Source organism: Vulpes lagopus, chromosome 10 (assembly GCF_018345385.1).
Source record: "Vulpes lagopus strain Blue_001 chromosome 10, ASM1834538v1, whole genome shotgun sequence".
NCBI classification, from domain to species: domain Eukaryota; kingdom Metazoa; phylum Chordata; class Mammalia; order Carnivora; family Canidae; genus Vulpes; species Vulpes lagopus.
In genome coordinates, this window is record NC_054833.1 from 40526498 (window position 1) to 40538844 (window position 12347).

General features: G+C 57.4%; 1 protein-coding gene across 2 annotated transcripts in view; it reads left to right on the forward strand.

Moving 5' to 3' along the window:
• Positions 1 to 9352, forward strand: part of NECTIN1 (nectin cell adhesion molecule 1) — a 64786-nt gene extending 55434 nt beyond the window's left edge. For both annotated transcript variants that reach the window (XM_041770948.1, XM_041770946.1), the window contains one exon: positions 5044 to 9352. In XM_041770948.1, the coding sequence (XP_041626882.1) occupies positions 5044 to 5591 (548 nt within the window). In that variant the 3' untranslated portion in view covers positions 5592 to 9352. The remainder of the gene's footprint in view (positions 1 to 5043) is intronic.
• The last annotated feature ends 2995 nt before the right edge of the window (positions 9353 to 12347 follow it).

Sequence of the window (12347 nt, forward strand, 5' to 3'; positions counted from 1 at the left end):
TGTGCAGCTGCCGCAGCTCCTACAAGACAAGGGGGCTTTCAGAGTCCAGCCTCGGGCCTTCCTACCCTCCCTGCAGCCACAGCACTGCACACTGGGAGGTGTAGTTCTCGCAGCTTCCCAGCCTCATCTCAGGATGCCTGCCTGGGGAAGCCCCAGGCATTGGTTTGGAAGCAAACCCATACATTCTCTTTGACCCCAAATCTCCTCCAGATCCTAGATCAGACAAAAACCCTAAGCTGGTCTGCCCATAGCCCTTGTACCTGCCTACCCCCTCACTCACAGCCCCCAAGGGGAAGCCAAACTCTCACCACCCCCAGGGGCCCGACCAGCCTGCCATCCCAGAGGGGAAGCCATGGTCTTTCAGGAATGGAAGCCAAGCTGCCCCCTTTGTAAGACAGGGGGTGGGGAGTGAGGTTGCTCCATTCCACACCACGCAGCCACCTCCACTTGCCAGTAAATGAGACCCTCCTGTCTTCTCCTCCTGCACCCTTACTCGGCATCTGCACTCTGAAATCTACAGTGCCAGAAGGTCGTCTTAGCCATTCTTCTACCTCTGGGCAGGCCTGGCCCTAAAACAGCCAAAATAACCAGGGTTCCCTTTGGTCCCAACAGATCCCCAGGGAAGAGTAAACCTTCTTAGCGGGGAGGGGGGGGGAGTTAAACAGAAGGACCTTGAGGAGGAAAGACACCCAGATGCTCACCTCTGAGACAAGCTTTGCCTTATCAGAATTCATTCAACAAATATTCTTGAACTCCAGCCACATGCCAGGCAGGCGAGATGCTTGGGAATATATCAATGAGCCAAACAACGTCCCTGTCCCTCTAGAGTTTGTGTTTTAATACAGAAGGACATATGGCAAACAACAGATGAAATACATTGGAAAAAATCTATGATCATTTTGAAAGTGGCATGGAAGGGCGCCTGGGGGGCTCAGTGGTTAAGTATCTGCCTTTGCCTAGGTCATGATCCCAGGGCCCTGGGATTGAGTCCTGCATCAGGTTCCCTGCTCTGCAAGGAGTCTTCTCCCTCTCCCTACACTTTCCCCTGCTTGTGCTTCCTCCATGTCAAGTAAATCTTAAAAAAAAAAAAGTGACATGGAGAAAAGAAGAACAGGATCAAAGGGTCACAAGTGCCAGGGTGGGGTTCGTGAGCTGTGGTTTGAAATAGGGCAGTCAGGGAGGGCCTCAGTGAGAAGGTGATCTCAGAAGTTTGAGCCAGGCCCTGAAGGAGGTGAGGGAGGGACCATGGGACACCTAGGGGAAGAGTCTTCCGGGTAGAGGGCAGCCAGTGCAAAGGCCCTGAGTAAGCCTGGAGCAGAGTGAGCCAGGAAGAAAGCAAGAGATGAAATCAGGGGTGGGGAGTGGAGGCACAGGTCATATAGGCCATTTTAAACTCTCCAGACTTAACAGGGCTCTGTGGCTGCTGTGTTCAAAATCGTCTATAAAAGGAAAAGGTTATAATCAGGGAAGCCAGTTATACAGCTACTGCAATAATGCCGGTGACAGGTGATGGTGGCTTCGATTAGGGGCAGAGCGATGGTGGAAAGTGGTCAGGTTCCGGATTTACTCTGAATTTGAATTTATGGACTAATTTGGGACACAAACCACTCTCATGAAACAGGTAATACAGCAAACTCTACCGTACTTTGATTAGTGGGGCCCCCAAAATTCAATCTAGTCGAGTACGATGTATGAGAGCTTTATTTTTTCGTTGGGTCTCTGCTGTCGCAGAAAGCATAAAAATAAATACATCAGAACTTAGACTGCACACAGCCGTAACACCCTGACTAGAAACAGTTCCGAATTATCCTGAGGCTGCCACTTCCCCAGCCCCTCTCCTCGTTCCTTCGAGAAAAGGAGAACCTTAGCCATTCGAAAACTGAAAGAATGGAAAGGGAGGAATGAGGAAGGGCATTTCTAGCAGTGCCAACAGCATGAGCAAAGATTTGCAGTAAAGAATCAACTTGGACAACAAGGCGGACAAGTTAGCCAAAGCCAAGATCAAGTGGCATGATGGAAGCTCTGAAGCCCAGACTGGCACGGTCTAGCGGGCGGTGGGGACGTCACTGCTCGTCTTTGAGAAAGGGAGTGGTAGTGTCTACACAGTGGAAATTAACTTCCTGACCGTGAATAGAGTGACTGAAAGGGGACAGAGACCAGATGGAGGTGGGAGAGTCGGGAATCTACGACAGTAAAATCTGGCATGAAGTGATAAAATATTGAATAGGAAGAGTCAACAAGATTTGATGGAAAGATTTGAAAGGAAAGGTAGGTCCCCTCATTTGCATGCCTGTTTTATTCTCTTGGCCTCTCCAAGTCTTTTCCAAGGAGCCTGGGTTAACTCTAGGCCACACCGTTCTCCTTCCCCTGAATCCTGAGGCACTTCTCTGCCAGTGCCCCTTGAATGTCTGTGTTCTGCTTTGTCCCTAAGGGCATCATTTGGTTCCCCAGATAGGCTATGAGTTTCTTCTATCCTGTGACTAGCAAAATAGATGCTCCGTAGATGTTTTTTGATTGCATAGGTGGATGGATGGATGGATTCGTAGACGGGTAGATGGGTATATAGATGGATAGTTGGGTAGGGAGTAGAGGGATGGGTGGATGGCTTGGTGGATGGATGGATGGATGGATGGATGGATGGGTAGATGGGTGGATGGACGGATGGACGGATGGATCGGTGGATGGATAGATCCATAGATGGGTAGGTGGATGGGGGAAGTGATGAGGCAGGTTAGAGAGGAGAGTACTCAGATCTGGGCGAGAACTGAAGAGGCAGCAGGCAGGGTAAAAACAGCAGAGGCTAGGTTCCTGCTAGCTGCCTTTTGGGGCACGCCTTGTGGAGGCAGCTCCCACTTCGTGGGGAGCAGGTGTGCAGCGCTTTTTAAAGGCAGTAAACAGATGGGACCTGGTAAAGCAGGAGAAGCTTGAGGTTCCAGGGAAACTTCTGGAAGTAGGCGGTGAGGACAAATATTCAATAAATATTTATTGGACAGCCACTCGCTGACCTGCATTGAGGACACAGTGGTGACAAGTAGTTGTTGCTCGCTCTGCCAACTCCTGCATGTGGAGAGGCCAGGAACAGGAGCATTTGGGTGGTCCCTGCTCAGCCATGTGACTGCAGGCAGATCGCCATCCCTTCTTCGGGCCCCCGTGTTTTCATTAGCCCTCCCAGCCCGGACTCCCAGAAGTCCTTTCCTTTTCTAGAGTCTCTGTGCTGCTCTTGCCTGCTGCAGACAGCACCTCACCCGCTCCCACACGGGGCTAGCTTCACCTCTGGGAGGAGGGAATGGGCTTCTAGGAGGAGCAGGATTCCCCTGGAGTGAGTGATGCTCATTCAGGGAGTAAGCTGACAGAAACCGATTCCCAGAGACCGGAAGGAATGTCCAAACCCTACACCTTTGCCTTGGCCTGAGAGAGGAGGGCCTAGAACAATCAGACAGCCCTCCCAGGCTCCCCCTGGGCCTGCCCACCAGGCCTCTTGCCCTGACCGTGGTCAGCCGTGGTCAGCTGTGGTCTCCGGTGCCACCCTGTGGTGGTGCTGGGAACCGCCTCCCTCACCCTCCCCTGGGGGGAGGGGGGTGTCCTTTGGCCTCTGGCTGGGAAGGAAGAGGGAGAGTCAGGGGCAGCACTGACCAGAGGCTGGCACTCACCCACCCGGCCTTCCCTTTCTCCCACCTACTTCCCTTCTCTTCTCTCCACCTTTCCTGCCTCCTGGTTTCCACCCTGTCCTCAGGGTGCAGGTTGGTACACACACATCGGGCACATCAGCCTAGGCATGCGGGCTGGCCGAGACGTCCAGGGTGTGCCCCGGCATGTGCTCCCTACACACCATCGTTGCCATGGACTCGCGTGCTCGTGCCCCCTTCCTGCACAGCCATGCTGAGCATCTTGCTCACAGCCCAGGCTGCCAGCACCCTGGGCACCCACCTTGCCCTGCGGGCCCAGGCGGCAGCCGAGAACCACAGCCCTGGTTTCTGGCACTCACAAGGCTTCAACAGGGCCGCTCTGGGAACCCATCCTCTTCCCTGTGCACTGGGGAGCAGGTGGAAGCAGACGTGGGGCGCCCAGTGAGCAGCAGGGTCGGGCAGAGGGGCAGGGGTAACATTTACACTGGCTTTCCGTGCAAAAGAACCAACGTTGCATCATTGGCTGGTGGCCTCGGGCAAGTTATTTAACCCCTCTAAGCCTCCTTCCCTCGTGTGTTGAATAGAAATAAATAGCACACTTACTTCCCCGGGTGCCTGACAGTGACTGGCGGCTAGGGGACACAGGGACCCGGGTGGGCTGGCACCACAGCCAAGAAGAAAGCCAGCGTGGAGGCTCTCCAGGGCTCTGCCTCTCCTCTCACTTCCACTACAACACCACTGCCCAGTGGGCTCCTGGAGGGGTTGGAGGCTCCCAGAGGGTGGGTTAGGGGGCACCCAGGAAGGGTGGGGCGCTGAAGGGTGGGGGCTCTTGGAGAGCGTGGGAGCTCTCGCAGGGAGTAGGGGCTCCCGGAGGAGGAGGAGGAGGAGGAGCAGGAGCAGGAGCAGGAGCGGGGCGCTGAGGAGTGAGAGCTCCTGAAGGGAGTGGGGGCTCCTGGAGGGGCGGGGCACCAAGAGGTGCAGGGTTCCTGGTTCCTGGAAGGGTAGGGGCTCCCGGAGGGGCAGGGGCTCCTGGAGGAGGTGAAGGCTCCCAGAGGGCAGGGCGCCGCACAGTGTGGGTTCCTGGAGGGGTTGAGGGCTCCCTAGAGGGGTGGGGGGCCCCTGGAGGAGGTAAAGGCTCCCAGAGGGCAGGGCGCTGCGCAGTGTGGGCTCCTGGAAGGGTTGAGGGCTCCCTAGAGGGGTGGGGGGCCCCTGGAGGGGTGAAGGCTCCCAGAGGGCAGGGCGCTGCGCCGTGTGGGCTCCTGAAGGGGATGGGAGCTCCCAGAGGGGCCTGCGGATCTGGAGCTGCCCTTGGGCCACGCACCCACGCCCTGGCCTTTCCTTCCCCTGCCCCCCTGCCCCCCCCCGTCCCCCCAGCAGACACTGACACTGTCCCCCTCCATGTCTTTTCCTTGCCCAGAGTTCCCCTACACCCCGTCTCCCCCCGAGCACGGGCGGCGCGCCGGGCCGGTGCCCACGGCCATCATCGGGGGCGTGGCGGGGAGCATCCTGCTGGTGGCGATCGTGGTGGGCGGCATCGTGGTGGCCCTGCGCCGGCGCCGGCACACCTTCAAGGGCGACTACAGCACCAAGAAGCACGTGTACGGCAACGGCTACAGCAAGGCGGGCATCCCCCAGCACCACCCGCCCATGGCCCAGAACCTGCAGTACCCCGACGACTCGGACGATGAGAAGAAGCCCGGGCCGCTGGGCGGGAGCAGCTATGAGGAGGAGGAGGAGGAGGAGGGGGGCGGCGGGGGCGAGCGCAAGGTGGGCGGCCCGCACCCCAAGTACGACGAGGACGCCAAGCGGCCCTACTTCACGGTGGACGAGGCCGAGGCCCGGCAGGACGGCTACGGGGACCGGACCCTGGGCTACCAGTACGACCCCGAGCAGCTGGACTTGGCCGAGAACATGGTTTCTCAGAACGACGGGTCTTTCATTTCCAAGAAGGAGTGGTACGTGTAGCGCCCCGTCTCCAGAGCCTCGTCTGCACCCCTTCTCCCCAGCCCCCACCCGCACGCCCCCCGCCCCTCCCCAGCCCGCTCCCCCAGGAGCTCGACAGAGACTCACCCAGCTGCCCAAAGCCAGCCCCACACCCCTGGGGAGCGGGGAGCCCAGGGCAGGTGCGACCTGGCTTTGTTACAATTTCCTCCCTACCCCCCACCCCTGTCCTCCCCATGGTGTTGTGTTCACTGTGGCTTTGGTGTTGCTGTACCCTCCGCCTGCCCTCTGTGCGGGGAGCCCTGTTCTCGTCTTGTGTACCTGGGCGTCCCAGCAGGGTTTGGGGAGCCCGCCCTCCCTCGCCCCCAACACTGGAATTTGTTTGTGTCTTTTCCACTGGGGGTGGAGGGCCCGGGCTCTCCAAGGGGAAAGCCCCACCCCACCCCCAGATGCTGCTCCTCTTTTCCCAGGGAGAGGGACCCCAGCACCCCTTGCCGTGAGCAGCCGGGGCCTTGGACCCCCAGTCTAGACAGCCATTGCACCCGAGAGGCAGGGAGAGGCTTCTCCAAAGCACCCAGGGTTGTCTCCTTTGTAAGGTGAATCGAGTGGGAGGTCCCCACCCAGGGCCTTGAGCAGTGTATTTTCCTGGTGAGGTTGGTTTTACATTTTTTTTCCTCATTGGCCAACAGAGTGAAGTTGGCCCAGCTCTGGTGTGTCTCTCCTCTTGACCCCTGTCTGCTCCCCACATAGTGGGATTCCAGGTGGACTCTGGCCCACACTTCCCATACACCTCTACCAACACATAACGCAGACACCTACATGCACACTCCCCACTCATGTCCACCCCTTGTTCCCCTGGGGTCACACGCCCTCCCAGGCTGCACACCGCCAGGGCCCACCCCTCTCTGCTCCACCTCTACCCCTCCCAGCTGAGGGTGGGGCCAGCCTTCAGAAGTTTCCAGCGACTGCTGAGACCAGGGCCCCCTGGTGCCCCTATCCTAGGAGTTCGGGCTGGCCCTAAATTGCTTCTTTAAGCATGGGAGTTTCTCAGATTTCTCCCTTATCTGTCAAGTGCTAGCAACTCTTGATTCTCCTGGGGAGTCAGGGCTGGGCTCCCTAGATGTCCAAGTGTCCGAGGTGACCGAGTACCACCACGGAGGGCAATGGGGAAGGGAGTCCTCCCCACAGAAGCTTGGCAAATACAGATGCTGAAGAGTGTGGATGGGTGGCACCTCACCTGCCAAGGCCAATGTAGATGTTCTGGGCTTGCCAGAAAGTGCAAGGGGAGTGGGGGAGCCAGGGATCCTGACTCAGAAGCTCCTGCTTGCCACTTTCCACCCCCTGCTCAGCTATACCTGGTTTCCATTCTGGGATGGGGGAGGGGGGCAGCAGGAGGGGACCCTTGGGGAAGCATTCCCTTTGAGTTCTAGATTCCCTCCTTGAATGGGGCTCTGGGCTCCCATCAGTCCCCCAAGACGAGGGCTTCCTGTCTGTACAATGGGGGAAAGGCCCCTCCCAGCCCCTTCCATTCCCCAGCTCAAAGTGCCTCAGTCTCTCCATCTGCTCACTCTGTCCCCCCCAGCACTCTAGATAGGAAAGACCCTGGGATGAGAGAGGCGGGCTCATGCCTGCCCATTAGGGTTCTAGTTAACTCAACCCAGGCTGTCAGGGGCTCTGTGGGATGGCAAGTGTTGGGGGGAGGGGGGAAGCAGACCACTCTGTGCCCCACGGGCACTGACCTACCCTGCCATAGGCTTCCCAAGGGAGCCCCAGCCCCCAGCCCCACTCCTCCCCGCCCTGGTGCTGCTCTTGAATCCCCAGCCAGCCCTGTCTCTGCCCTGGCAACCCCGGGGCCCAGCAGCTGGGCCACCCTCCCCTGGCCCCCACTGCCCTAGCCCCAGCCCTGGCTGCCCAGTAGCCACGTAGCAGAAGTCTGAAGCCATGCCAGCCCTGGGGCAGCTCTCCCCTCTTGGCATTGGGGGTACCAGATGGGGTAGAGTTGGGGGAGAAAATTCTGGGGTCTTTCTAGCCAACAGGGCAGGGGGGGAGCAGAGGATCTGGGCTGCTTCTCTTAGCAGTATTAGTGTCTCCCCTCCCAGGGCAGAGGACCTTTCCCATGTTACATCACTGCCCCATCCAGTCCCACTTCACAGTGCTCTGGGCCCTCTGTTTGGTCTCCTTGCCCCCAGGCAGGAGGAAATCCCAGGGGCCTGCCTGATAAAGGCATTCTGTCTCTTTGAAACCATGAAACTGAAAGAACTCTCCCTCCTGTGTCTCCCTCATCCCCCACTGCCACCCGCTATTCCTCATTCTATGATGTACTTAGGAGGGCCCCTGGGCCCAGCCAAAGCACTGAGTCCCCCTTCAGACACCTCCAGACCCTCCCCCCAAGCAAAGCACAAACTGTGGAGTCCATGCCACGAGCGTGGGCCATGTGGAGGTTCCTGCCTAGCCTGGAGCCCAACAGCACACCCAGCAGAGCAGTGAGGCAGGCAGGGGGTGGCACTCTGGCCCGGGGGTGGGGGTGGGGGTTCTCGGCGCCCCAGTCTGCGGGAAGCTGGGCATTGCTCTCGGGCCCACTGACACAGCCCAGCTGGCCAAGGGGAGGCCTGGCCCCGAAGAGAGATAAGGACATCTCGCTTCTTCACACCCCCAGCATGAGCTGAGCTTCTGCCTTTGCTGGAAATGAAATAAACTTGGTATTCCTCGTGCCAAGGCGTCCCCCAGTTGTCCCCTTGCCTCTTGCTACCCTCCCTGTTCTGGCCCCCCCCAACTCCCTTGACCCCTCCACCCCCATTTCTTTAAGATTTTGATATTGTTCTAATGTGTACACAAACCACCCGAGTCCCCTTTCATCAGAAGGAGCTGAAAAGCAGCAGAATAGAATCGGTGATCACGAGCAGGCAAGCGCAGCCAGCTCAGGCCCAGTCCACGCACCCACGGGGCACACCCCCCTCACACGCAGACCCAAGCCCAGGTGCACACCCGCAGATGCACAGCCAGCAGAGGACCAGGCTGGTCCTGCTGGAAGAACATAGGAGAGAGGTGATTTCCCCATGCCCAGGCCACCACAGAGACTCACAGGGGCCTTGTTTCCTGGGCATGAGCCCCCTCTGCCAACCCCCTCCCACGTGCCCAAGCCACTGGTGCAATAATTTTTCTGCCATCCTCCAAGCAGAGGAATCGGGAATTGTGTTGGGGGATATGGGTAGCTCGCTGGGGGGAGGGAGCACTCGCAGGCCTCTGGGGACCCAGAGAGAGTTCTGGAGCCCGACTGCCACCAGGAGCCCTCTCCTACTGCTGAGCAGGTGGGTCCCTCCCAGGTCCCCGCACCCACAGGGAGCCCTGCACCTGCCCTGAGCACCTGAGGGACAGGCCTGTGCCTCCGCCCAGCCTGGGGCTCCTGGGCCCTCATGGCCCCAACTGGAAGGCCAGAGGGGCTCCTGCGCCACCAGCCTGCTGCTCTTCTGACTCCTGCTGTGAGGAAATGGGATTCTTGGCCAGAAACAAACAAAAAAAAAGGTTTTCTCTTTTTGTATAAATGGAAACAAAATCCAGGAGAAGCTGCCACCCCTCACCTCTGAGTGCGACGCTCTACCTTGGCTTCGGTTTCTTTGTCACCGTTTCGTCTTTGGTCCCCGGGGACAGCCCAGCACAGGTTCTCCTGGTTCTGACCCAGGGGGTGTTTGCATCACCCCCTTTTACTTGTATAAAAAAAATGATGGGTTGAAAAATGTACTGAGGAAAAAAAATGTACTTTTTTATAAATAAAGTGTTTAAAACAACCCTGGTTGCGTGCGTCACTCGTCATCTCCCCGCAGTCGCTGTGCCCTTCTCACAGCTGTGGGCACGGGGACAGGGTGGAGCCGGCATGGTGGGGAAGGGAAGGGAGCCTCCACCCTGTGCCCAGGTCCCCCAGTCCTGCAGACGCCTGTAGGGGTTCGCCCCGGGGTGGGGTGGGGGGTGAGGGTCCTTCCTGGGACCTCACCCCAACTCACAAGCTGCCATGAAGCTTCGCCCGCACACGGGAAGACCGTGGGCAGCAGAGGGCTTGGGCTCCGCAAGCACAGACAGGGAGGCCTTCAGAGCAGGTGGCCTAGGAGGCGGGGGGGGGGGGGGGGGGGGGGGGGGGGGGGAACGACTCACTGAGACAGGACACCCCCACCCCCAACCCCCCCGCCCCAGCTGGCCCGAGTCCCTGCCTCCCTGCCCCACAGCAGCAGAGCACAACTCAGGCTGCTTCCAGTTCCCCCTTCTCGCCCACTCCCTGCTGTCCTGCTCCTTCCTGCCAAGTCCCCTCCTGCAGTTGTTTGGAGAAGAAAACCAGCAGTGTCACACCTGTCGTGTCAGACACACTGGGGACAGAGAAGAGATGGGGAGTTTTATCCTTTCATCTCCTGTTTCCAGGAAACTGCCAGGACCTGTCCCCTGCCAGTTCTCTCCCAGAGACCCGGCCCCTCATCTCTCCAGAGGGCTGGTTGCAGGGAAGGGCTCCTTCCTCGTCCCTTGGTCACCTCCCCTCCCCACTCCAGCACCATCTGCTTCCCATCTCCTGGGCTGGAATGCAGGACAAATCGATCCTGGGTGGGAGTGGCAGGGGCTTCACCTCCCCCCCATCACCCCCAGTAGCATCTCCTTTCACTGAAATCCATACCATACGCCCCTGAGGAAAGGGGGTAGGGATGCTGGAAGCCAAGGTGGCCGCTTAGCAGAAAGCCCTCCTACTCATCTGGGGCAAAGCCCATCCTCCACACCTAGGATGGGGTGGGGAGGGGAGGCCAGGCGGAATCAGGGGATTGGGCGTGGAGAAGAAGCCAGCAGCTGTTGGCAGCTGGCTGGGCCCCTCACTGGGAGGCCAGACCAGCACCCTAGACTGTTTAGATGCTGATTCTCAAATGAGATGCAAATTGGTGGCGTAAGTGGTCACTTCCTCAGTTTTCCAGGCTGTCCGTTTAAGTTAATTTTTAATTTGCGCAGGCAATAAATGCTTAATTATATTATTAATATATTGGAAGAAAGCAGTGGACAGAACGTCCTAATTGGCATTTAACTAGAGCGTTCCGGCAAATTAGCCAAGACTTTCTCCAGCAGCAGAAGGAGGGCCAGCCAATTAGTCCCAGGCACAGGCTCTCCGGGCCAGACCAGCCAGATCTGGCCCCTTTCCCCCAGGGTCCCAGGAGACACACCTAGGGCACTCCTAGCTTTCTAGTTGCTAGTTGAGTTAGGTTCAGCAAGAACTTTCCCCTTTAGGCTCCTTCCGCCCAAACCTCCACCCTCCACCCTATCCCCGCATCCCCACCCTCAGCACAGCACAACGCTGGATGGCCTGGGGACAGGACCCATCTGAGTGGCTAAGGTCCCCCTGGGGTGTGCCTGCCACTGCCCTACCTCAGCTGTGAGCCCGGGATTAAGATAGCTGGGCAGCCAGAGCTCCCTTCTGGATACCACGGAGGCCTCTCTCCTTACCTTGACCATTCTGATCGTAGATGGTGATGAGAATGAACTTGACAAACTGAGGGATTCGTTTTTTTACTCATGCATTCATTCATTCATTCATTTGGCCACTGTGGGCCATGCTCCATGAGATCCTGTGATGGTCCCACCCAGAGTCTCTGCTTTCAAAAAATTCAGAGCCTCCAGGAGTCCTGAATTCCAAAATAGCCAGTGCCTGGTGGCCACAGGCTGAAGCAGAACTGTGCGTAAAGCACTGTGGCAGCAGCACAGAACAGGAATGGCTCATTTTGCCTGGGAAGGTCTGAAAGCCTTGTGATGTTTCCTCTGGGCCTGAAGGATGTGTAAGAGTTCTCCAGACCAGAAGCTTTAAGAGTACCCCAGGCTAACGTGAGAATTTAGCATCTTATATCACTTGATCTATAAGAGATCACTCTAGTCCAACATGCTTATTCAGCACAATGAGAACTGAAGCCCAGTGAGGAAACTGAGGCTTAGCAACCAGACCATCAGAAAGCATGTGCTCAACATGCTCAGGGCCAGAGGCAGGTCTTGAGCCGTAGGAAGGGGAGGAAGCCAGGGAAGGTGGTGGTACCAGCCTAACTCTGGGGAATGCAAGACCCAACGCCAGTTTCTTTTTTTCTTTTTTCTTTTTTTTTTTTTTTAAGATTTTATTTATTTATTCATGAGAGACACACAGAGAGAGGCAGAGACACAGGCAGATCCCAGGACCCGGGGATCAAGGCCTGAGCCAAGGGCAGATGCTCAACCACTGAGCCACTCAGGTGTCCTCTGGGTTTTGATTCACCCACGGAGCAGTGTGAACCCCCGTGGGGGATAAATTGGGTTTGTGGGAGCCACTTTTGGGATTGAGTGGAAAAGATGGTACGATTCAGATGCCAGTTCCAATGTGCATTTTCTTCCATGCCACCAAGTAATAAATCAATCGGATACTATTGACCTGGAGGGAGCATCAGATCCTACAAGCTAAGGGCTCAGTCCCACAAGACTGTCCCCCACCTCAATGCCAGGATCACATCCAGGTTGTCACCTGTGTTTTTGACCCACTGGCCATAAATCAGAGGTTCCTTGGGTTCAATTAATTTGCTGAATGGCTCACAGAACTTAGGAAAACAGTTAACTCAATAGATCACCTATTTATTATAAAAAGAATATAACTCATGGAAGAGCCGCATAGGTCAAGGCACCTGGGAAGGAGCTGGGAGCTTCCGGGCCCTCTCCAAGGCAGGCCACTCTTCCAGCACCTGCGTGTGTTCACCAAGCTGAAAGCTCTCCGAACCCCTTCCCTTTGGGCTTTTAGGGAGGCCT